The 26,468-nt window shown below is 48.4% G+C and overlaps 1 protein-coding gene across 5 annotated transcripts in view; it reads right to left on the bottom strand.

The window, feature by feature from the left end:
• Positions 1-26,468, bottom strand: part of Armc9 (armadillo repeat containing 9) — a 136,744-nt gene that overhangs the window by 53,504 nt on the left and 56,772 nt on the right. For all 5 annotated transcript variants that reach the window (XM_028876222.2, XM_037210043.1, XM_028876225.2 and 2 more), the window contains exons 17-19: positions 26,207-26,281; positions 19,423-19,513; positions 14,381-14,436 (exon numbers count right to left, since the gene is read on the bottom strand). In XM_028876222.2, the coding sequence (XP_028732055.1) occupies positions 14,381-14,436; positions 19,423-19,513; positions 26,207-26,281 (222 nt within the window). The remainder of the gene's footprint in view (positions 1-14,380; positions 14,437-19,422; positions 19,514-26,206; positions 26,282-26,468) is intronic.

Here is a 26,468-nt window from a genome sequence, read left to right as displayed (position 1 = left end):
AGATTCTGATGCCATCTTCTGGCCCCCACAGACACTGATGACTGTGGTACACATAAATAGGTGTAAGCAAAGCCTCACATAAATAAAATATGTAAACAAATAAGTAAGTTTGAAAATAGGTACCCTGCATGTGTGTACGATGCTTTACCATCAAAGATATGGTTTATTAAATGAAGACCTCAGGGTCGATGAGGTACCTTCTTATGAGTTCTTGGTCAAAGAGGCCCTAGGGTCCCTCAAACAACACAAGATACTGCAGTATTAGATGGTGTGACCATATTGTTGAAATCACAACACAGACAAACCAAGCTAGGACTGACTGCAAAACTTCCTCCCGCTGGTTGGCTTCCTTGTGCAGAAAGTGCTTTGCAAGCTGCTGGGGGTCAACCATGGTGTCACCCAGTGCAGAACCCGGGTGCTGCAATACCACCTGCCTGGCAGAGGAGCTCACTGATACAACAGTGGCATGACAGTGATGAGGTCACCAAATACTTGTGGACTGGATTTGAGGCCTGTTCCACAGGAGGGAATTCAAGCCTGGTACTGTGAACCTGGTCAGAATGCCATGTCTCAGGAAGCCGCAGGCCCTAGGGCAGCAGTGGGGAGGGAAGGGACGGGCCTACCGTTGCTGTCCTGTTAAACGGACATGCTTCAAACTGTCTTCTGAGCATTTTGTTTACACACAGGTCAGTCCTGTCCTTGTCCTCAACCTGGTCAGCAGCTGATGCAGACCCGACTTGTCACAGACAGGAGTAAGGTACCACTGAAGCCTAAATGGGACGTCTCAGCATCCTCATCCCTAGCCAAGTTTCAGGGAGCATCCTGGAAGATGAGGAGGAAAGTGCGAAATGTCTTCTGACACGACATGGCCACGGTGCTCATCTCCTGCAGCTATGGCCATCTGCATAGGTCACAGGGTCAAGCCAACAAGGCCAGCCAGCATCCCAGCAGCAGCTCTAATTGGAGGGAGTGGACACACAGACACACAGACACACACACACAGAAAGAGAGAGAGAGAGAGAGAGAAAGAGAGATAGAGAGAGAGAGAGAGAGAGCGAGAGAGAGAGCGAGCAGGGAGTGGGGGGAGAGGGGGATAGGAGTTGGGAAAGGAAGGAGACCCGGTAGGTGCCTAGGGGGAAATGGGTAGGTGTGATCATGATACATTGTTTATATGTATATAACTGTCAAAGAATAAATAAATGTTATTTTACTTTAAAATGATAACTAATTCACACATGGACTGTACTATTATGCCCAAATACCTGTGCCAATAAGAAAACTCCACATACTATTTTTAAAAAAAATTAGACAAGAGTGAAAAAATATTTACTGTAAAGTACTGACTGACCTTTCCTGGTTACCATGGAAATGATATCGGACAAATACATGCCCAGCATCAAGAGTGTGTGTCTCTGAGCCCTCACCTTGTTTTGAGCCATCTGATGTCTGTTTCCATGGAAACCAGAGTGGAACTGAGGGCAGCAGGCATGAGTCAGGGTGTGGAGTGGTTCATCCAGTCACGGTCTGGGAGCTGTGCTACAGACACACATGACTGAGAAACTGAAAGGGTACCAGGAAAATGCAGAGCCTTAATTGGGAAACACTGGCTTCTTTATTGACTTGACTGAATAATGAGAAAGCCTTCCAAGTAAAACAGACACAGACGTTTCTTTGCTAATGAAGTACTGGGGGCCGGAAGCATAGGCCCATGACAAGCAAGCTGGCCATGACAGGTGACCATCAGCAGAGGTGATTCGTGGAGAAAGCCTAACTGTCGGCTCTGTGGACACATCCTGAAGAAACTTCAGGTGGGTGAGTAATCTTGTGATGAAAGTGTCGGAGGGACGGAAACTCTGAGTTCTCCACTGTCTGCCCTGGAATGCAGGTCACTGGGAGGGGACTGGCCCTCACTTCCCTCTTCTAGCCAGACTGGACAGTGGGTTTCCCATTTCAAAATGTTCCACCCTCAGGGCTGGAGAGGTGGCTATCGGTTAAGGGAACTGGCTGCTGCTCTGCCAGGGGACACAGGTTTCATTCCCAGCACCTGCAAGTTGGCTTAACAACTATTCCTGACTCTAGTTCCAGGTGACCCAATGCCATCTTCTGGTCTCCTTGAGCACTTCAAACACGTTCATAAACATGCACATAGGCAAAACACCTAAAGTTTCAGGTCTGGGGCTCCTAATGACATGCTTTCTTACTTCCCAACTCCTCCGGGGCACTTCCTTTCTTGGCCAGGCTCTGAACTACTCCTTACTAAAGGATGTGGCAGAAGGGAGGCTGGTTACACATGATCTTCCATCATCTCCACCAGTCACTACCCTGGGCCCCTGAGAAGGTTTCTGTGCTTCTCAAAGCTCTGCTTTTCTCATTTGGAAATTGGGGCTAAAATTAGCCCTGCTTGGAACCAGGGTGTGAGGATGTAAGCCTGTAATTCCAGCACTGGGGAAGCTGAGGCGGAAGAGTTTGAGGCCAGCATGGACTATATAGTGAGACCCTGTCTCCTAAAACCCAACCCAAAGCAACAACAGCAAATAAGAATCAAGCTCCAGGGCTGAGTGGTGGTGGTGCACACCTTTAATCTCAGCATTCGGGAGGCAGAGCCAGGTGGATCTCTGTGAGTTCAAGGCCAGCCTGGTCTACCAAGTGAGTTCCAGGACAGCCAGGGAAAGAGAAAAAGAAAGATGTGGGTGGATGTAAGGGAGCTGAATATGAGCTGTGACCAGAGCCCTGGTGACAACTGTACCAGCTGCTCCGGCAGCAGTGGGAATGAAGTGGGAAAAGCATGGTAGGATCTGGGAGACCTGCAGGGAGGTGAGGACGGAGATTTCAAAAGAGCAGGCTCTGTGAGTCAGTGTAACCATGTTTGTGTTGCCTCTACTAAATGCTTTCATGTCTGGGGTATTGCAAACCTTGCCCCTCCCTGCTAGTCAGTATGTAAACTACCTGGAAACTAGATAAAACAGAACACACCCCAGCTCTTTTCTTTATTCCTGGCTACCACCCACCTACGTGGTGTACTGTTGGTTTTTGTTAACTTTCACAAATCTAGATGTACTAAAAAAAAAAAAAAAAAAAATTGCCTTGCCAGGTGGTAGTGATACACATCTTTAATCCCAGCACAGAGGCAGGCAGATCTCTGTGAGTTCAAGGCCAGCCTAGTCTACAAAGTGAGTTCCAGGACAGCCAGAACTAACACAGAGAGACCTTGTCTTGAAAAACCAAAAGGAAAGAAGGAAGGAAGAAAGGAAGGAAGGAAGGAAGGAAGGAAGGAAGGAAGGAAGGAAGGAAGGAAGGAAGGAAGGAAGAAGAAAAATGCCTCCATAGGTTGGCCAGTAGGCAAGTCTGTAGGGCACTTTATTGATTAGTGATTGATGTGGGAGGGCCCAGTCTACTGTGGGTGGTACCAACCCTGGGCAGGTGGTCCTGAAGAAAGCAGGCTGAGCAAGCCCTGGGGAGCAAGCCGGTAAGCAGTGTTCCCCCAAGATCTCTGCATCAGCTCCTACCTTGAATTCCTGTCCTGACTTTCCTGACGATGGACTACAAGCTGTAAGACGAAATAAACCCTTTCCTTTTAAGCAGCTTCTGGTTGTGATGTTTTATCACAGCAACTGGAACCCTAACTAAGACAGGAAGGGACAGGAGTCAGACGAGTGCACCCCAGCACTCCCTAGACTGAGCCAAACCCAGCAACCCTCAGCCTGCTCCCCTGCCTTGCTCATGAACCACAACTGAGCTCTTACCCATGCTGCCCTACCCTTCCTCTGCCCCCAGCCCGTCCTGCACGGCTCCCTGTGTCACGGCATGTCCCTACCTCTTGAGTACCAAGGGGACAAAACAAGTCTTCTTGATCTTTCCCTTTTTGGAGACACAGTCTCGTGTAGTTGGTGCTGGCATTGAACTTACTGTGTGGCTGGGGTCACAGGTGTGGGCCTCCATGAGTGCTTTATGCAGCACACTGAAAGCATTCACAAATGTGCTACATCCCCAGCCTACAGAACTACTTGTGGCTGCTGCACAGCTCAGAATGGAGGGTTAGAAACAACAATGGTGCTAATGAGGATAATGGCTGGCAAATACCAAGACTAAGATACCCAGGTGTAGATGAGTTTTCCTTGGGCCGCCGCTCACAAAAAATGACAAGGAGACTTATATTAATCATAAAATCTCAGCCTATAGTTAGGCTTGTCCCACTAGCTCTTATAACTTAACCCACTTCTTTTCATTTATGTTCCTTTAGTGGCTCGGTTACCTACTCTGCACTGCCCATCCTGCTTCCTCTCCATCTGGCTGGGACTCTACCTTCTTCTTCCCAGAGCTCTCTCTGTCAGAAGTCCTGCTGTACCTCCTGCTTAGCTATTGATGCTTAGCTTTTTTTTTTTTTTTTTTTGGTTTTTCAAAACAAGGTTTCTCTGTGTAACAGTCTGGCTGTCCTGAACTCATTTTGTAGATCAGCTGTCCTCGAACTCATAAAGATCTGCCTGCCTCTGCTCCTAAGTGCTGGATCAAAGGTGTGTGCCACGACCACCTGGCTTAGCTTTTATTAAACAATCACAGTGACACATCTTCAGATAGTGTAAAGGAATATTCCACAACACCAAGGCACCACCCTGCATGCTTTGCCAACCCCCATCCATTTCTGAAGTCTGTGCCTACAGGAAGATTATAAAAACCACCCCAGCCTGGCCTTGCTTTGGATGCTACCTATGGTTGTGTGTTGATGAACTATATCTAAAGAGGATACTGTGAGTTTTTCTGTAACTAATGATCTCAGGAGGGTCGGCCACAGCCCTACCCACTGGTCCAGCACAGCCCCCTTTCCTCAGGAGTGTGTGCTCACGGCCCCTGGCCAGCAGGAGAGTGGGGATGGGGAAACAAAGAGAGAGATGTAAACTAACTGCTTCCCTAACAAGAGGCAACATTGGAGGTGGTGTGTGCCTGGCTCTCTAGAAACTAGACTGTGTAAATGGTGGGAACAAAACCACCACTGAATTGACAAAGCCTAGATTTGTATTACAACCCCACCTCTGGTGCCTCCATACCTGGCGAGATAGGCCAGGCAGGGGCATCTTCAATACTGATGAAGGGCTCTACATTCCCTAAGAGAAGAAGGAACCACAGCATGGCTCATTGTTAGGTCTGCAGGAAAGCGCTCAGAATGCAGGATGGATGGGGTGGAGCTGCTCCCCAAGCAAAACCTGGTGGAGGGAGAACAGAACACTACGGCAGGAGATATGGAGGCCAAGAGCACCCTAGGTTCCTCTTCAGAGGGACCACCAAAGAGTTGATGTCTGACTTCCCTCCAGGGGAAGATGTCCTGGAGTGCCACCTGTGTTCAAGTCCCTTCAGGTTGTGGCTGGGAAAGGAAGGAGGGACTCAAAGATGACAAAACTTCTGCTCTGGCAGATGGATCTTTGTGAGTTCAAGGCCAGCCTGGGCTACAGAGCGAGATCCAGGACAGGCTCCAAAGCTACACAGAGAAACCCTGTCTGGAGAAACCAAAAAAAAAAAAAAAAAAAAAAAAAAAAAGGGCGGGGGGGGGGGGGGGAGGGGGGGAATGTCAGATCTTATGAAACCAGAGTGACAGATGGTTGTGAGCCACCATGTGGGTGCTAAGAACTGAACCTGGGATTGAACCTGGGTCCTCTGGAAAAGCAGCCAGTCCTTTACCCCGAGCCACCTCTCCAGCCCTCCAATCTCCTGTCTCAGCGATGCTAGGATTACAGATGTGTACCGTAAAACAAACCAAACCTTCTGCTGTCTGTCTGTCTGAAGCTGCACTGTCGCTCTCCCAGCTGTCCAAGACGCACCAAATAGATTCGTGTGGGCATCTGTCCCTTGGCATCTGTTATTGTCTCCTTGCCTGAGTTCTTCATCCTTACTTGGAAGATCTTATCACTTATTTTCCCAAGGGAATCTTTTTTCCTGAGACCCCCCTCACCTCCCGTGTAGCCCTGTCTGTCCTGGAACTCACTCTGTAGCCCAGGCTGGCTTTGAACTCACAGAGATCCTCCTGCCTTTGCCTCTCGAGTGCTGGGACTAAAGGTGTGCACCACCACCGCCTGGCTTTATTTAATTCTGATTTAACCTCACTGGGTAAATTGTGTGAGGCTCCAAACTATACCACTAATACAACTAATTTAGCCACGCATCTGAATTTACTCACGTAGCATTGAGACAGTCACTGAAGAACAGCACACAAGATCTTACAACCTGGAGCGGAACTGCACAGCGCAGTTCACACTGTTCAGTTCAAACTCCCAAGTCCTTCAGGAGGAAGTGTGGGTGGGAATGCTGATTTACGGGAGGGGGAATTTATCTAAAGATTCCAGGTGAAGTTGCAAAATAAAAATGGAAATTCTGGAGCTGGAGAGATGGCTTAGCAGTTAAGAGCACTTGTTGCTCTCACAGAGGACGGGGTTCAGTTCCTAGCATCCCATCCACATGGTGGCTCACAGCCACCCAGAACTAGAATTCCAGGGGCTCTGACACCCTTCTCTGAACTCCTGGGCATCGGGTATGCACATGGTACACATACACACATGCAGACAAAACATTCATGCACATAAAACAGATAATCCAAAAATAATTCATAATGGAAATTATGGACAGGAGAGACAGCTTAGTGTGGAGAGTGCACAGGCAGACCCAAGATTCACCCCAGAACACACTGGGTGGAACATGTTTTTAATCCTAGCCCTGGGGTTATGGAGGGTCCACTGGTCATCAGTCTAGCGGCGAGCCCCAGGTTTCAGTGAGAGATCTATCCTATATGTTCCAGTACACACACACATACACCCCACAAACAATAAAAAAAAAAAAAAAAAAAAAAAAAGAAAAGAAAAGAAAAGAAAAGAAACCACTGAAAATATAATGAAAGATACCTTTCCCTGGTTTTATTTATTTTTTTGTTTATTTATTTTGAAACAGGAACTCACTGTATATTTCTGGCTGACCTGGAACTCACTGTGGAGGCCAGGCTGGTCTCGAACTCACAGAGATACGCTTGCCTCTGCCTTCTGAGTGCTAGGATTAAAGGTGCGCACCATAACCAGCCTGGCCTCTTTCCAGATTTCTATGAATGTCAATAACTTACCTATGTAACTTTAAGCAACAGAAGATATTTAAACAGTATAATATAATTATACTGTTATAATATCAGTTAAATTAGAGTATAATTTGGAAAACAATTATTCAGAATCAACAACGAAAGGAATGAAACATCTAAACTAAATGTGCTGAACTCTTTAAAAATAAAAAAATTCAGCCTGGCGGTGGTGGCGCATGGCTTTGATCCCAGCATAGGAAGCAGAGGTGAGCGGATCTCTGAGTTTGAGGCCAGCCTGGTCTACAGAGTGAGTTCCAGGACAGCCAGGGCTACACAGAGAAACCCTGTCTCAAAAAACAAAAACAAAAGTAAAAAATGCAAAATGTATTTATTTTTTAACTTCTCAAACTAAACTAGAAATTTAAAAGTCCCTGAGCTGTCTGATGGACATACAGGATCTCTGTACTACTTTTTCCTGTGAATCTAAAGTTGCCGAAACTCGCAAGAAGTTTTAAAAACCCAGACACTGAAGAACAAGCATGGCCCAGAGGCACCAGAAGACCCTGACTACAGAAACAAGCACCTCACGTGATGACTGAACGGCACAGCTCTGATGGGCAGGATCGGAAATGGCGGCCATGACAACAGCCTGCGAACCAAAGACTGAGGCGCCAACAGCAGCCCTGGGCCAACCGTCTGTAGAGTGGTGTTTGGACGGCTATTCCGAAGAACACTCAGGGTCAACAGTGGCTGATTATCACTGATCTTTAAACACTTGGCAACCAAACTCGGGTGAAAGACTTCAAGTCCTGCCTGCATCTGTTGACGCTCCCCTGGCGAATCCTGGAACAACCGGACTTCTGACATTTGCACAGAGGGGCAGCAGCAGCCACGGGTGACATCGCTGACAGCAAGGAGCGAAGGAAGATACACAGGCGTGCCGGTCACCGTGTCCCTGGGGCAGACGCCGCCCGCCCGCCCACCCGGAGAGAGGACAGCACCGGAAGGAGGCTTTATCCTGGTTGCAAACACCACAGCGGGAGGAGCACAGAGGAGACAATGAGAAAAGGAAGAGGGGGCGCCACAGCCCTGAACAGCAGGTCCCTCTTAGGAGAGACTTTATAAAAAACATTCTAATCAATGGGACAAGAAGGAATCACAAAGACAGCTAGAAAATGCTTGGAGACAAATAAACCAAACTGAAGCAGTGCTCAGAGGGAAACACACAGCTATAATAACTATCCAGATAAAACGACCAAGTCAATAACCTAACTTTATACTGTAGGAACCAGAAAAAAGAAAAGCATGATAAAACAACTGTTAGCAGAAGGGAGGAGATAACAAAACCAGAAAGAAATGGAGAAAATGGAAAAGCAACATAGAAAACCAACAAAACAACACGACAGGCTGTGAGAAGAGGCGAACAAGCCTGACAAAGCCTTTGGCAGACACACCAAGAAGAGAAGCCTGCTGTCATTAAAGGGGCATCACTACTGAACCTACAGAAACAACGGGGCCTAAGGCAATGAGATGAGCAAAACACCTCAACCAATGAGATAACTTAAGAAGAAATGAAAAAAATTCTAAGAACCACAAATTACAGAGCTGTCTTAAGAAGAAAAAAAAAGCCCAAATAAATTCTTAAAAAAGAGAGAAATTTGCACAAAACCGAAACATAAAGGGATTCAACAGCATATACCAGCAAATTCTGCACCTAGGAGGCAGAGGCAAAAGAATGAAAATTTAAGGTCATCCTCAGGTAAATACAAAGTTTAAGGCCAGCTTGGGCTACATAAGATCCTGTCTAAAAGTAAAAACAAACAAAAAATCAATCTGGTGAAATCTATTAACATATACCTGACCTAGCAAGCAGGAGCCCATAGAAATGAAAGCTCCAACAAATGAGAAGTTTATGTTTTCCCTAGTACTGCTTAAAGTAGCGAAATCTGGACAACTGTACAGCCATCACACTGAGAAACATCAGTTCGCTGCACTGATGACTCAGAAGGATTTCCAAAGGGTATTAATAAAAGGGAAAGGCCACATTGTGCATATGTACATGTCTTCGTATTTATATTCGATCTCTATCTGAAAAACAATTACCAAAACACACAGATAGGAGCATATATACATGTTTGTCTGTGTGCATTTCCCCCAAAAGCCCACATACACCCGGGTAATAAGCATGTCTTCCTGGGTCGAGGCTGAGGCAGAGAATCAAGCACGTGCTTCTGTGGTCTCGTCCCCGCTCTGTCCCTTCCTTCAGTCCACTGCGCTCCTCTCCACCCCCGGCTTTTCTTGAGTCAGCCTGTGTGTTCCAGGATTTTAGGAACCCACCCCCACCACTGCAGCACTTTCCACTTCCTTCCCTTTATGGATTGTAACGGCTTGTTTATTTTCCTTCATCTGCTGTCCATCTTGTGTCTACCCGCGTCTGACTCGAGCCTCCAGGGTTGGAGCTCAGGGCTGCTTTGATGCCTCACACCACACGGGTATGAACCCCACCTCTACTGCTCACTGACTGGCTTCGCGCACTGGGCATGTGTCTGCTCATCTGTGAGAACGGAACAGAAGCAACCACAGGGCAGAATGCAGGCCGGAGCACAGGAGACGCGGAGAGCAGAAGCTGCCGTGTGGTCATGCCACGGGATCATCCCCATCTCCTCTACGGATGTAGTGGAAACCACAGATATTCTCATGGAATCCTTTTTTTAAAATCCCTTCTCTATTTCCTAGAACACGGTTACTTCAAGGTCCTTAAATATTTGCTGAATACATAATGAAGAACAGATAGGACGGGAAGAAACTGTGGGTCACTTCCATGGATCCTACAAGTCAATGTGCATGGCCGACTGCTCCTGGCACGAAAGCCTATTTTGCTAAGAGGGAGAGAATATTTGCCCTAAAATCAATTTCTCCAATAGTACAGGAAGGCATTTTCTCTCCACTTAAAGCCGTGTGTAAACTGACACACGAGCCTCATCTGAGGGTGAGGACACTAGAACCGCACTTCTGGCTCTGCGGATTTTTTTTTTTTTTTTACCAGCCCCTGAGTAACACATGCCCATGATAATCATAAAAATAAAGCACATGAGATAACACGGCTCTTCAAAGCACTAGATGGGAGCATCTGAACCCTTGCCTGGACACTGATTGGCATTTTGAATTCTCTCGAATCCATTTCCAAGCTTATCTAATGCTGCTTTTATTTCTCTGGAGATTTAAATGGGTCTGAAGCCTTATGGACCAAAAGAATCCAAGAAGCAAGTTATTTATTACCCACCCTCCATCTTTCTCTTTCATTAGAGACAGGGTCTCATGTACCCCAGGCCACCATTAAACTCACTATGTTATCAAAGAGGATGATCTTGAACTTCTGATCTGCTGTCTCTACCTCCTGAATGCATAGCACCAAGCACGGTTTCTACGGTGCTGAGGATTGAACCCAGGGCTCTGTGTGTTAGGCAAACGTTCTACCAACTGATCTGCATGTCCAGCCCCTGTGAAGCAATTTAGAAGATAATGGGAGCCAGGCGGTGGTGGCGCACACCTTTAATCCCTGCACTCAGGAGGCAGAGGCAGGCAGATCTCTGTGAATTCGAGGCCAGCCTGGTCTAAGTATGTAGAGAAACCCCATCTCAAAAAAAAAAAAAAAAAAAAAAAAAAAAAAGATGACAATGAGAACACTGTCCCTTGAGGCCCTCGTCTCCCTACCTTGACTGTCCAGTCTCATGTCTGCCAGCAGCCATGGTGGTTATGTTTAGTTTTTTTCCCCATCTTAAACCAAACCCAAACGGCCCTTCATCCCTGCACGTGTCCGCACTGTGTGACAGGGAGAACACACTGAGCACTGCCATTTTCTTGTGCCCTGCTTGCTGCTCAGCTTACTGTAGTGTGGCCTTGCCCACTGATCCAATACCCCGAACTGTGCAAATGACCTCATCCCACCACAGCCACTGTTCTGTGTTACTTCTCCCCTTGCTGGACGGGCTGCAGCCTGGAACCCTGTTGACCAAGACCTCTCTCAGCCTCCCACCCACACTTCCTCATTCCTCTTCCCCTAATGTCAATAAGAAGGGTGTAGCTTTCCACACCTTTCTGCTACATGGGCACATAAGTGTATCTATAACTCACAGGCGTGTAGATTTATATGTTTGCTTTGCTTTAAGAACTGGTCACATTAACTTTATGATTTTTTTTGAGACAAGGTATTGCTATGTAGCCCATGTTGGCTTTGAATTCATTGTCTCCCTGCCTCAGCTTCCTTCCTTCCGGAGGGCTAGCACCACCACACCCTGCTGTGTTTGCCCTCCTCAGTGTTTCCCAGATGGTCTGTCAGCCAGAAGACACATTGCTAGCTCTGTCATTTTTAATTTTTAGTTATAAATGGGTAGATATTCAACATAATTGAGTTTTCCACAATTAGATGGACAGTTGCATTTTTAGACATTAGGAAGAAAAACTAGATTTTGCATCTGAGCCCCCTTAGGGGCTTGCAGTGAGGCAGAAAGCTGGGAACGCAGATTTCGGCTCAGTGGAAGGCAGGGCAGCACAACTCCTGTGGTGCCCGGGCCTCTGCAGAGCCACGCCACTGTGCGGCTGCCTCAAAAGAGCGCAAGTGACTGGAGCCTTTGCACTGGGCCCAAACATCAAACCCAAGCCGCTCGCGCTAAGTGAGATCCGATCCTATGTGCTGACAGTACTTCTGTGAAGGGCGGCCACAGCACTGTCGCTCAAGTCGCTCTCGACATCTAACTTGAGCATCTGCCATTTTAATCAAGTTAGAAAAGCAATGCCTGGCCTTGGTGCAAGCAGACGCAGCAGACTGTCCCCAGCCGTCCCCTGCGAGGGTCACGGAGAGGGAAGTCCAGGACCTGCTGCTTCCCCCGGTCGTCAGTGTCACTTCTGACCCTGTTCCTACAAAACCTCTTTTAGGAAACTTCTGAGAAGCCTAGTGACTGTGACAAATGTTTTCAAATCCACCCTTAGCCCTGGTTAGTTTTCGTCAACTTGACACCAACTAGAGTTATCTTCAAAAAGGAGCCTCAGCTGGGAAGATGCTTCCCTCAGCTTGGCCTGCAGGCAAGTCTGGAACAGTTTTTTTGATTGGTGACTGAAGTGGAAGGGTCAGCCCAATGTGAGTGGTGCTGTCTCTGGGCAGGTGGTCCCAGACTGGATAAAAAACAAACTAAGCAAGCCACGAGGAGCAAGCCAGTAAGCAGCACTCCTCCATGGCTTCTGCATCAGCTCCTGCCTCCAGAATCCTGCTTAGAGTTCCTACCCTCACATCCTTGATCACGCACTGTGATGTGGAAGCATGAACCAGATGAGCCCTCTCCTCCACAGGTTGCATCTGACTTCCATCTGTCACAGCAGTGGAAGGCCTGACTGGAGACACCGCTGTGGAGAAGCAGCAGAGAACTCAGTCCATGTGTGTGTGTGTAGCTGACTGCCGCACTGCCTGACCAGGGGAATGTACACAAGCTGAGTACCCATGATTAACCAGCACCCTTGGACCAAACGAATCCTATTCTAGTAGAAAACGAAAGGATCAGTGTTAAAACAATTGAACAAACCAAGCATGGTGACCATTCTAGCACTTGGGAAGCCGAGGCAAGAGGAGACAAGATCAAGGCCAGCCTTGGCTACAGCATAAGACTCTGGTCTCCAAACAATATAAAACAAATCATCAAAAAACCAGAGAAACCCCAAAGTCCCCACAGATGACACAGGAAGAAGAAGAGCGGAACTTGAGAGGAGCCTTTTTTGGATAAGGTGACAGAAGGTTAATGGGATGAAATGCCTAACTCAGAACTATTCAAGCACAAAGGCAGTGCCTTACTGCGGGTGCCAGCGGGTGCCAGCGGCCGGGCTCTACCCTAGGGAGGCAGCAACAGCCTTGATTGCAGGTGCCTACGTTTGTTTAGTCTCCAGAGAAGAATGAATTTTATGCTTTTAAATACTTGAAAAAATTAAACGACATGAAAATTATATAGTCTTCTAACTTTTAGTGTCAACAAATAGTTTTCAGGGAATACAGCAGGTCTCCCAACAGCCACTGCGTGTTAAAGGCAGAATTGGGTGGTCAAACTGAGACCATGTGGCCTTCCCAGGTTGACCACACTGCCAACCTTCCCCTTTACAGAAAGTCAGCTGACTCTGCTAAGCCACTTTTTACCACAGCAGCTTTCCTTGTGACAGGGCTGGTCTCTGTCCCCTATGGAGAGGATGGTGGCTAGATCTGGGGCTCCCTTGCCCCATCAGGCAGAAGCAAGAGTGTCCACTGGCGCCACCTGCAGCCCAGAAAAGTAATGGCAGGCAGGGAACGGGGCTGTTGGGGAAGATCCTAAATTAACCATGGCCTCACTGATGCCTCTGGGGAACACAAATTTGGCTTTTACCAAACACTCTTTAAACTGACAGAGCAGAACCAAGACTACAAATCCATCTTCCCACATCCATGTATGGGGCAGATGCTCCCCAAAGAGAAGACGCTCTTAGTGTTCATATCTGTACTAACTGCTCCCCATGCACAGAACGAAGAAAAGTCATGTTGTCACCACAAAAATGATAGGATAACATGTCTGTCCTTTCCAGGTCTGAAGGGAAAGCCACACAGAAGTTTATCATCTCAGTTGCCACCTGGAGCCTCTAAGTTACTGTCCTCTATAACAACTCACCAAAACCCTGAGGACCAGGGGCCAGATTTGTCACAGCCAGCAATCTACACCAAAAGAATGAAAATAGGGCGGTAAAGTGGTTGGTTCTGCCAGCTCCAAGCCAAACCAGGACCCCTTGTCCAGAGCATCTCATGAGCCAAGGAGACAGGCAAGGGCTCACAGCCCTTCAGAGCAAAAACTCACAGAGAAGAACTCTTGTTTTTCACCTTCTCCTAGAAGCTGGAGGAGGTGCGCTGCACACCTGTGAGGTATGCAGGTGTCGTGGGGTCTGGTCCACACCCCAGTCTGAACTGGGCTTAGGTGGATGTCGAGTCAAACACCACAGGAGTTCTGTCCTGAGACTTCGGAGCTCAGAGAGGATGGGAACTTTGGCTCCTTCCCTCTGGGAGCCCAGCTTCTGACCCACCCAAGTCCAGGTTGGAGCACTGGAAGATGCCAGCCACCTGGAGAGAGGTTGTGGAGGATGAGGGTAGCCACATGAGACCTCATGTGAGGGTATAGAACCACCCCACACCGAGTCTCCACTAACCCCAGAACTGCAAGGGAAGGCACAGGGAAGGAGACTCCACTTCTGCCTAGGTATTCGAGACACAGAGGGACACTGAGGAGTATGGCAGAGCTTTCTGTGTTGTCCCAAGAGCCTTCAACTTACTTCATCATCTTCATCTTCATCATCATCGGATTCAAGAACACCATCCAGTAAATCTTCTAAAAAAAAAAAAAAATCATCAGAGAAAGCATAAGGCTTGGCCTCGGTCACTGACTGTCAACCAGTGCACCAGTGAGCATCGTACCGAGAGCCATGCTGCTGACCACAAGCCCAACACCTGCCTGACGGCTTCTGAGCGTGACCCGTGAGCAGCGCTGGGCGCCCCCATCACTCACTACACCCACTGACTCTCGGCCGTCGCTAACCACACTGCTGCAGTCACAGTTTGCTATCGTTCTTAGCAACTTCAAACACACTGTTTTTATCAGAACATATTTCTCCTTACTCTCACGAACACAAAACTGGAGAACTGCAGGACAGGAAAATGAACTAGTGCTTACTCTAGGGGTCCATCAGTGTCTGCCACAGGAAGTCTTTCATTCATTCCTCATGACAGCTGTGTCCATCATCAGTCCTGTGCCAGGCATGGAGCAGAGGCACGAGGAACCTGCTGCCGTTCCACCCCTAAGCCCTTTGCTCTGCCTCGAGGCCGTAGGTCTGGGAAAGGAGCTGACCTGAGGTTACCCTTCAGATGAGCATTGTGGGGGCTGGGAGGGGAGAGATGGACATGCAGAGACCGGCTGACCATAAGGGGATTGACCAGGCCTTGGAGAAGGAGATTAGGAGAGAGAGCGCTTATACTAGAGATGCCATGATGGGGTCCTGAAGGGAGAGAAGAGCCCTCCCTTCACAACTGGGGAGAGACTGCTGCCATGCACAGCCGGACTGGGCCTGAAGGGAAGAACTTTCAAAATCCCCTGAACAAGGAGGGTTTCTGATTCAGAGCTTCTGGGGGAGGGGAAGGGCTGGCAGGAAGTGCCACATCATGTGATTTATGGCCTAGCCTGCAAGCAAAGGGGAACAGGGGCATTAGCACTAGGCAGAAGCATAAATTTACCACGCAGCCAGCCGCAAGGGAGTGGGACTGGGCTTGCCTTTCCCACCAAGGCTGTCAGTTCTTTGTTGGGGGTGGGAGGGCACAGCTTGATTTCTTCCAAGCTGCCTCATCTGGTCTCTTAGCGTCGACAAGCCTAAAGTGACCGGTCTATGGTCTATGCTATAACACCCACGACTTTTCCACAGGGTGGGGCCAGGGGTGTTAGCAGCTCCCAAGTTCTTGAAGGCTGAGACTCATCGTTACAGCGTACACAGACGCACAAGTCCACGGTCCTCGGCATCAGAGAGGGAGCCATTTCCTCACCTGACAAACGGGGACCATGCTGCTCACTTCCTTGGGGCCTGGGAAAGGAGGGAAGGGAAGAGCTGGGAGGGTTTTACAGCACACCGGAACTAAGGGTCTGGACCAGGTACAAGCAGACAACATCTGAGTGACTCCTCCAAGGAGCCTTCAGTGCAGAAGAAAGAGAAAGAGAAAGTGGGCTCCTCTGTCCCTCAGCATCGTGTCTCGACTCCCAACAGCACTGGCCCTTGTGGGAAACCCCAATTCCAAGTGGGTGGATGGCTACCGCCTTGCCAGGAAGACCCCTGGGAGGGTTGACTGCCAACCCGACTGCACTAAGGGATGCTGCTTCGATTAGTAAAGCTAACTTCTGGGTGTGGCTCTTAAGACTGAGGGTTAATCTTGACTGTCTCGCTGATGAAAGTTAGCACCACCATAGAAACAAACCTCCGGGCAGGTCTGGGAGGGAGTTCCTGGACAGGGTAAGCGGGGAGGCGACGCTTGAAATGTGGGCAGTCTTATTTCACAGGCCGAAAAAGAAAAAGAGAGAGTGAAAAAGAGAAAGCGAACTGGGTATGGTGGCGCACACCTTTAATCCCAGCACCCAGGAGGCAGAGGCAGGTGGATCTCTGTGAGTTCAAGGCCAGCCTGGGCTACAGAGCGGACAGCTAGGGCTACACAGAAGAAAGAGAAAGTGGGCTGAGCACCAGCCCTCCTCTCCAGCCTTCAACTCAGCACTCCGGCTGCAGACTCAACGGGCAGCTCCCTCAAGCTCCTGCTGCTGTCATGGACTGGCCCTTCACACTACGAGCCAAGAGACCCTCCCTCCTCACATGCTTCCATCAGGTAGCTCACCACAGCAACACAAAGTGACTGACAAGGACACTGACATGATTGGCAGTTAAGACAGAACTGAGTGGGAGGACCTGCCCTGAACATGGTGACCCCATTCAATAGGCTGGGGACGCAGGCAGGGTCAGAGTGAGTGAAAGCCAGCCTTGTGTGCAAACTCCATTCTTCTAGAGCAAAGGTGTCTGTGGCTGCTCTAGCCTCTTCAGCCTTTCGGTGTGGACTCCCAGCAACAGCTCCAGGAAGCTTCCAGGCTTTTAGCCTTGGGTTGGGGTCGTCTTGTTCTGAGCAGGATTCCAGATTCTTGGACTGGGCAACTCCCAGGTTCTCTGCTTCTATAGCAAGTGGACAATCACTGCAGGACAACATCGCCTCCAACTGCGCAAGCCAAGCTAACAAATCTTCTTTTGTAACACACGCACACACACACACACACACACACACACACACACACACACACACACACACACACACACTTTCCATTGGTTCTGTTCCTTGAGAGAACCCTAGGAGATCTTTTCCCACCCACTCTTCTGGATCAGAACTCCCTGAAGGCAGAGGACTTAACTAACTTCTCCCTATGCCCCTACTACATCTTCTTCATTAGATTTTTATTCCTTGAAAGCCAGACATGAAGGTCAAGAAAGCCTGGGAGAAGAAAGAAATGGGAGGAAGAGGGAACTAAGACCACACTTGAAGAGACTGCCGACCACCGAGAAGCGGGCAGACAGACAAACCACATGAAGCAAGCAGCCATGCAGACACCTCCTTATTCCAAGGGAAGGTCGATGCTGCCTCTCCCGGTCCAGAGCCAGCAGGACTCAGAAGCTTGTCCCTTCACTGGGTCTTACACAGCTGCCCCTGCCTGACCTGCACCATGGTCTCCGCCTGACCTGCACCATGGTCTCCATGCTGGCTGTCCAGACAGTGCTTTAATCATCTGACTCTCTCTGCTGGTGGACAGCACACCCCTGTCCACGAGGAGGAAATGCCTTTCAAAGAGGCACTACCGCTACGTCACCAATTACAGACCCTTTTGTTTGCACATGTTAAGGCCCTGCAGTTAGACACTCTGACTCCCCAGTCCAGTTCCCAATCCTCAACCCTATCATCTCTTAACTTGTTGGCTCAGACATCCTTATTAGCCAGAACCCTCCAGGCCTATGAGCTGGAGTCCCTACAGGCCTCAGTTCTCCTCCTGGGACAATCGTGTCCTCACTGCTCCTGAGCTGGTGCATGCCTTACAAGGGCACTCCCTTGGTAACTAGCACAACCTGAAGTTGGGGTCCTGCTCTGCCTTGCTCCTGCCCGGTATATTGGCTGACCTCCTTTCTCTAGGACGAGCTAGTATCCACTGGCGACCCTCACGGACAGCTGGAGCTGTGGCCTGGGCCTCAGCCAGGGGAAAAACCTCCCTGCTGTTGTTGGCTGCACAGTCTGCACGTTTCTGTGCCAGGCTGAAATTTTCCGTTAGGATTCTCAGTGCTCCACCTTGCTGGGCCAACCTGAGGATGTCAGAGCTTCCCCACCTTGCTGGGCCAACCTGAGGATGTCAGAGCTTCCCCACCTTGCTGGGCCAACCTGAGGATGTCAGAGCTTCCCCACCTTGCTGGGACGGCCTGAGGATGTCAGAGCTTCCCCTCCTTCAGGACTATGATTTTGTTAGTAAGCATTGACACAGCCCGGACTGGGAGCCCTGAGTGGCTACGTGTAGGCATTTCCCTTTTGTGTTGTGTGCTGAATAGAACTGTGCACTTGTATTGCTGGTGCCAGGGAAGGCAGGAGATAGGCGAGAACTTGGTCCTTGATGCTGGCAGCATCAGGGCCCCTGTATCAAGAGTCCACAGACAGAGAAAGGGGCTTCCCTACCCCTCACACAAGGCTTCTCTGCTTCTCTTGCCAGATGTGTATCATGGCATTGGAGGAGGCTGGAAAGAAGGGGACCATGCCGCCTCCTCCCTGCTGCCAGGTGGCCCCTGCACATTTTCTGGAATGGTGACATGGTGGCATTTTCTACATGGCATCTGTTTCACTTACTGGCCGTAGGACCTGGGAACGTTGCCCTTATCAGTGGGACAGGATTTAAGAGGGGACAGGAGGGGCTCGTAAAGAGATCTTACAAGTGAAAAGAAGGTTTCGGGAATTGCTCTGACCTCCCTTTTGTTGACCACACAGCTCTAGTGTGATAAGAGATCTCTACTGTGATAAGAGGTGTTAATATGGACAATCTGACCTTGACTACCTGGCTAAACTTATGGGAAGGGTGCACACACACGTTTGTGTGTGTGTGTGAATGTGGAGACCAGGGGTCAACCCTTCATGCCATTCCACAGGAGCTGTCCATCTTGTTTGTTGAGACACTGTCTCTCTCTGGGACCCAGGCTAGGCTGGCTGGCCAGTGAGCCTCAGGGCTCTGCCTGTTTCCAGCTCTCCACTTCTAGGATCACAAGCGCGTGTCACCACGCCTGGCTTTCTTACACGGGTGCTGGTGTTCACACTCAGGTCCTTACACTGGCACAGCAAGCACTTTAGTGATAGAGCTCTCTGCCTGGCTCTCACATCCCCTTTGCGGTGTGTGCGTGTGCATGTGCGTGCGTGCGAGATAGTGGATATGGAACCCAGGGCCTTCTGTAGGTCAAGCATACACCGTCCTACTGAGTCACACTCGAGCCCTTGGCTGAACTTTCATGTATTGACTTGGCCCCCTACTTTCTTTGGAGACTTCTTTTTTATGTTTTGAGATGGTATCTTACTATGTAGTCTAAGCTGACCTTGAACTCATCATGATCCTCCTGCCTCAGCTTCTCTAGTGCTGGGATCACAGATGTGCACCACCACATCTGACTCAAAAGCCTCCTGAATGACATCAGGCACCATGAACTTGAGAAAGCCTATGCACCTTTTGACACGTGTGACCAATTCAAAAGATAAGACAGAGATCTGGCAGGAAACTGACCGGAATTCAGCTGCTTGATGATGAACTCTATCTGGCGGATCATTTCGGCACTGCCTTCTTTGATGAAGCAGCGCAGGATATCCTCCATTCCCTAGGGCAGTGAAGAGACAGCCAACGTTGAGACAGGGAGACTTCTTTCAGTGGGGTAGGTAGTTTCATCCCAGCCAAAAGGTTATTTTTTTTCTTCTTTTGGGGAAAGGCTATTTAAAATTAAATTATCTGCTTGGTATTAAACATTCATTTTATTTATTTTATTTTTTTTAAAGATTTATTTATTTATTGTGTATACAGTGTTCTGCTTGCATGTTTACCTGCAGGCCAGAAAAGGGCAACAGATCTCATTGTAGATGGTAGTGAGCCACCATATGGTTGCTGGGAATTGAACTCAGGACCTCTGGAAGAGCAGCCAGTGCTCTTAACCACTGAGCCATCTCTCCAGCCCTTAAACATTCATTTTAAAATTCACAGTGAAATTGTTTTCTTCTTGGTTGACTATCTCAATTTAATTATAACATGATAATACACTTAGAACAAACTGAAAAGACCGTGAGCTTGCACTGTATGCCTGTACCCAGCACGCACGGTACATGTCCACTAATGCCTTTAGTGTGGGAGACACACAGTTTGGGGAGTGACTTCTTTCCCACGTTTTCCCTAAGGGTCATTTATGATCTTTGAAAAGCTGAACCACATGTTTTGAAGAAATAGAGGCTTTTTCAAACAACTGTAATTCTTACTCCATCAAAAGAATGAATGACAGAGAGGCCAGGGAGATGGCCTGGCCGGTAAAAGCACCGGCTAAACAAGCCTGGTGACCTGAGTACGACCCCAGAGCCCACATAAAAAGCCAGATGTGCCAGTGCACATCTGTAATCCCGGCCCTCCTACGTGAGACAGCAGGTAGAAGCAGGATGGTAAGGCAGGCTGGAGTGCGCAGGAAGCAGCAGACACCAGACGGACATGGCCGCAAAGCACGGTGGGAAGTCGTCCACTGACGCCTCTTTGTGCGCATGCCGTCCCGCCTTCCAAATACATTAACTACATCTTTGGCGTTCAGAGACAAGGTCTTACAATGTAGCCCTGGCTAGCCTGAAACTCATTATATAGTCCAGGCTAGCTTTAAACTTTAAAGAGATCCGCCTGCCTCTGTCTCCCAAGTGCTGGGATTAAAGGCGTAGGCCACCACCAGGTCCAGCCTCATTAAAATTTTAAAGAAAGAACGACGGGGCTGGAGAGATGGCTAGACGGTTAAAAGTGATACTGACTTCACCGAGGACCCAGGTTTGATTGCCAGCACCCACATGGCAGCTCACAACTGTCTAGAACTCTAGTTCCAGGGCATCTGACACCTTCTTCTGGCTGCCCTGGGCACCAAGTGTGCAAGTACACACACATACGTGCAGGTGAAACGTCCATACACATAAAACTGAAAGAGAAACCCTACAAATGACAGCTGTCACACTGTGCCACTGCAGCCCAGTGACACTACAACTGCCCTCTCCACCTAGGAGAACCAAAGCAAACTTGGAGAGAAGATGCTAACAGTCAGAGGACTAGGCCCTCCCTCCTCTGTCCTTGAAGAACTGGAGTGGGTGCATGTGCTCTGCTGGACCAATCAAGGTTTTCTCGGCACCAAGAGGGGAAACATGTCTAAGAGAGAACCCAAAACAGAGGGACTGTCGTCCAGAGAGGCTGGCTCACCGGCAGACAAACCGCCATCATCCACTGCCTAACACATGCCCTTGAGTTTGTGGTGATATGAGCCAGTGTGCTCCGTGTTTTATTTTTCAATTTCATTAATTAACTTATTTATTTCTTTCAAGAAAGGTCTCACTATGTAGTCCTGCTGGTCTGGAACTCACTATATAAACAGACCAGGCTGGTCTCAATCTCACAAAGATCTTCCTGCCTCTGCCTCCTGAGTGCTAGGATTAGAGGCGTGCGCCATCATGCTCAGTTGTGTTCTCCTTCTAAACAGGCTAGTCTAGAAGTACTAGCTCTACAGAATGTAGATCAGAACTTAGCTCTGATCACGGTGAGTTTGGAATGTGATCTCGGCTCCGGAATTAGGTCCCAACTCTACCTTACTTGAATCACTCAACTTCTCAACCAATGATAAGATAGATCATTGGTACTACTTCTGTAGATGTCTGTGTCTCTCAAAAGGTAAGGCCTGTATGTAACTGTATGTAAGATCTGAGCACCCCATTTTTGCAAGTTATACCTAAGAAACGGTATCTAGTGCAGTGGATGCTCAAGGGGGAGCTTAGTGAGTGGAGAAACGGCCCTGCTGGGTCTGGGCGGGACTTGTGGCCCAGGTGAGACTGCAGCTGAGGCCCTGAGTAAATGAGGTGGGTACAGTGAGAAGAACCAAGGGCTGTCCCAGAGGACTGAGACACTGTGGGCCCGACAGGTATCTGGGCTTGTCCCACAGCCACCGACCACAGTCTGCCTTAGTTCTTGTCTGCCAGAAAGGCTAAACGTTCTGTCTCTGTCTCACACAGTGGACTCTTCCCCACTCCCATCCCCACAAGAGTGAGTTAGGGGACTATTATTAGGAGACAGTCATGAGCGCAACCTCAACATGCCAATAACCACAATGGTTACTGAGCAGCTTAGGAATAGCCAGAGACAAAGAACTCATTCAAACTCTTTTCTCCCAGAGGCAATCCTGTGAGGATTATCTGCCCACATCTTTATAGATCATTTTAGTCTAATTGACTCTCATTCTTACGTGTCCGGCTTAGTTAAGCACGTGGAAAACAAACAGCTCAATCCCTCTGTAGTTAGGAGGATTGTTTGAACACTTTCTTCACAGCAAATACTCCAATGAAAATTTCCACATATTTTTTTTAAAACCACATATGTAGGTAATGTTTAATCTAAATTATAGAAATGAGTAGGCATAAAAACTAACAGTATTCTGCTGGGCGTGGCGGCACACGCCTGTAATCCTAGCATTCAGGAGGCCAAGGCAGGAGGACCAAGGGCACCGGCCTCCCTGGGTTAGAGTGAGACCCTGCTGGCAAAAATAAACAACAAACCCTGGTATATCATCTTAAAAGCAATAGCCTGGCACTTCAGATCAACCTGCACAGATGAGGTGGGGTAAGAGGGCCTCATCGTTAGCCACTTGGGTGTCTCCGAGCACACAGCGTGCCACGCAGAAAGGAAGGAGGAACTCAGCTCAGCTATCATTACAGAAAACAGTGAAAACAAAGCCGAGTCAACCTTGGTGGAAATGCTTGGATCAGAAAGGTCTGCATCTTTTAGATTCTGGAATATCTGCATATACATAATAAGACATCTTAGGGATGGAACCCGGGTCTAATGAAAATTCACTTATATTTCACAGTTTCACACACCTTTTATATGTAGCCTCAAGATAATTTTACATAGTATACCTATATTACATAGTAACACACACACACACACACACACACACACACACACACACACACACCCTGTTGTTATTTTTGAGACAGTCTCACTGTATAGCCCACACTGGCCTCAAGCTCATGATCCTCCTGCTTCTGTCTACTGAGTGCTAGGACCATGCACTACCTGACCTGGCTATAACAACATTTGCAACAGTTTTGTGAATGAAAGTTTCATGGTGAGAACTTTCCATCTGTGGCTTCATGTCAGTGCTCAAAAAGTTTCTGATTCTGGAGCATTTCAGATTCTGTACTTTTTTTAATTGGAATTTGTTAATGAATATGCTCATCATTGATTCTCAAATGCATACATTTAAGATAACAAATATGTTTTAAAGATTTCATTTTTATGTGTATGTGCACATACGAGTATGTGCATGCACTCATGCCAGCCACACGTGTGCAGGTGTCCTCAGAGGCCAGAAGAGAACATTGGAGTTAGAGGTGGGCACGAGCTGCCCACTGTGTGTGATGGGAACTGAACTTGGATCCTCAAGAAGAGTGGCAGGTGCTCCTAACTGCTGAGCCATCTCTCTGCCCCTGTAGTCTGAATTCTTGTATGAGGGATGCTCAGCTTGTCCCAACAGAGGCAACAGCACTACAGTGAGAGGCAAGAATCCACTATGGCCAGGCTTCTCACTGGACTAAAGATGGCGTTAGTGCTGGGAGGAGACTTAGTGGCAGAGTGCTTGCTCAGACACTAAGCCTCCTTAGTTTCATCCCTGGGAAAGGGGGAGAGAGAGAGAGGAAGGAGGGGGGAGAGGAGGAGGGGGAGGGGGGAGGAGGAGAAGGAGGAGAGGGAGAGAGGGAGGGGGAGGGAGAGTAGTTTTAATTTCTGGTGTGATACTGCAGCACAGGTGTGGAAAGCTCTGGAAGAAAGTACAGGTGCCCCTTGAAAGGACGATAAATGGTGCTGGTGGCAGCACTGGTTACCGTGTGGAAAAGTCACGGGCCACGACTGCCTCGTCACAGAGAGCTTTATTAGGAGGAAGAGGGGGTGGGGTACGAGAGAACCAGGCCTGGCAAGGAACACGTGTGGAGAGCAGAGAGAAAGATGGGGGTGGAGAGCAGAGAGCGGGGTCTACGTCCAGCTCTTTTAAGGGCTCCCGGTACCGAGCTACACCACGCATGTGCACATAGTCACCAGCGCACACTGATGACATAAGATGCATGTGCATGTGTGGTCATGTAGCTGGAGTGAGGGCAGAATTCTAACATTCCAGACTTTTTGCTTATTATAAAAAAGCAAGGGAATAGGAATAGGGGCATCATTTCTCCCAGAAAAACTGCTTCCCGCTGACTTGGTGGGTGTCAGTTGGCTCTTGGGGAGGATAGGGAAGGGAGTTTCTGACGTCCTGGGATGGTGAACTGTCTGTGTTCCGCTGCCCTGAAGTTGTCTGTCCTTTCTGGTTTGGAACTCTGACTGACAGCTGCTTCTTAACATGTTCAAAATTTTTCCCAAGCTCCAGAAACCAGCTTAAATCCATCTGGACAGGTCGGATCTACTTCAGATAAGTGCCAAACAGAAACTCCCCTGGTCAGAGAACACTCCAAAGAAAATAAAAATAATAATGATTCTTTTTTCCTAAGCTTATTCTATCTCACCAGTATCCTGTCAGCCAAAGAGTTCTGAGCCAGAAAGGATTGACAACTTCAGGGCAGCAGACAACAGACAGCCCATCATCCCAAGACACCTGTCTACTTCAGAAGCTCCCTTCCCTATACCCAACAAGAGCCAACCGACGCCCACCAGGTCAGCGGGAAGCAGTTTTTCTGGGAGAAACGACGCCCCTATTCCTGTTCCCTCGCTTTTTTATAGTAAGCAAAAAGTCTGGAATGTTAGAATTCTGCCCTCACTCCAGCTACATGACCACACATGCGCGGTTCAGGAGTTAGGCTAAGGGTCTTGCGTCTTACATCATCAGTGTGCGCTGGTGACTATATGCAGCGTGGTCAGCAATCAGCGCATGCGTGGTGTCGTTCTACACCGGGAGCCCTTAAAAAGCTGGACACAGACCCGGACCTCTCTCTGCCTCTCCCCTACCATCTTTTTCTCTGCCCTCCACACGTGCTCTTTCCCAGGCCTGGCTCTTCTCCCCCACCCCTCTCACTCCTAATAAAGCTCTAAATCTAATACTGTGTTCTGTCGTGACCTTTCCACACAGTAGCCAGTGCCATTTATCACCCTTTCACCCCCGGCCATGTGACTCTAGGTAGAGAAGTCTACTTCAAAGTCATGAGCAAGAAAATGGACACAACACAGTCAGTCCAACTTCAGGGACCTCTGAGAGGCTGACTAGGAGGAAGCCCCTGTCCCGGCACAGAAAGAGCAGAGAATACCACGGTGTGTGTGTGGAAGTCAGAGAACAACTCCCAGGAATTAATTCTCTTCTACCATTCTGGTTCTGGGGTAGAATTCAGCTTGGTGGCAGGTGCCTTTACCCACTGAGACATCTTGCCACCCCTAAATACTAGTTAGTTTTAATACTGAAGGCAGTTAAGTTCCATTGTTGGGTGTATTCAGTTCTAAACTGAGTCATGTCTTGTTTAACTGGTGACAACTAGAAGATTTAGTAATTCTCTTAAAAAAACAGAACCATAGGGTGGAATGTTCTTGTGGTCTCCTGTGTTCTGAGCATGGAAACACATTTAATCCCTTCACCACAGAACTGAGTATGTACACAGGTACTCTGGTTTCACACAGCATCAGGAAAAAGGCCAAAGCTTTAGTGGTTTTGCTGGCTAACCAGCTTTAGAAACAACTGTCCTCTCAAATAAGACACTAATCACACAGCCGTTGTTGTTGTTGTACTTCAAATATAAGCCCAAATGTAAACAAAGTAAGTAAAACTCTATTTACCAGCAATTGAGATGCCAAGCAGCTTTATAAACTGCCCAGAAACACCTCCAACATTGCAAAAATAAGCCTGCTAGAATCCTCCCAACACCGTAGTTCTTTACCATTTACAATGTAGGGATCTTTGTGAGATTCTGATAGAAACAACAGATTCTCCCTTGAGAAAACCGCAAATCTATCTTTTATATATAGTTTTAGGGAGTCTGTAAGCCATGTGAAGGCCTGCCCTGGAGGGAGTAGAGATAGCCTTCTCACCACAGTTCTGACTTATGGTGCTGGGAGGAGCCTTGGAACTGCTCAGGGCTGTGTGTATGTGTGTGTGTGTGTGTGTGTGTGTGTGTGTGTGTGTGTGTGTGTGTGAGAGACGACAGACTGGCCTCAAACTCACTATGTAGTTTAGGCTGTTCTCAAACTTGCAGAGATCTTCCTGCCTCAGCCTCCCAAGTACCGAGGTTGTGAACCACACGGCCAGCTTGGCACATCCTCTTACCATGGCTCTGGCCTCCTCCCGAATGGACGGGATGGAAAGGATGCTGTACAGGGCTCCATTCACATATGGCTGTATCTTTAAGGGGAGAAAAAAGACCAGTTATTTATTTGCAAGTTTTCAAATACTAACAACTCAATTACCAGATGCCAGACTCAGGAAGAGTCTAGCTAAGGGAGAGCTGGTGTCTCTGTTTCCAGAACCCAGAATGCACATTCACCGCCCACTCTCAACCTGCTTCCTGTCACATGTCACTGCTTAACTA

This window comes from Peromyscus leucopus, chromosome 13 (assembly GCF_004664715.2).
Source record: "Peromyscus leucopus breed LL Stock chromosome 13, UCI_PerLeu_2.1, whole genome shotgun sequence".
NCBI classification, from domain to species: domain Eukaryota; kingdom Metazoa; phylum Chordata; class Mammalia; order Rodentia; family Cricetidae; genus Peromyscus; species Peromyscus leucopus.
Note: the sequence above shows the minus strand (reverse complement) of the source record. Positions and strands in the feature narration are given on the sequence as shown.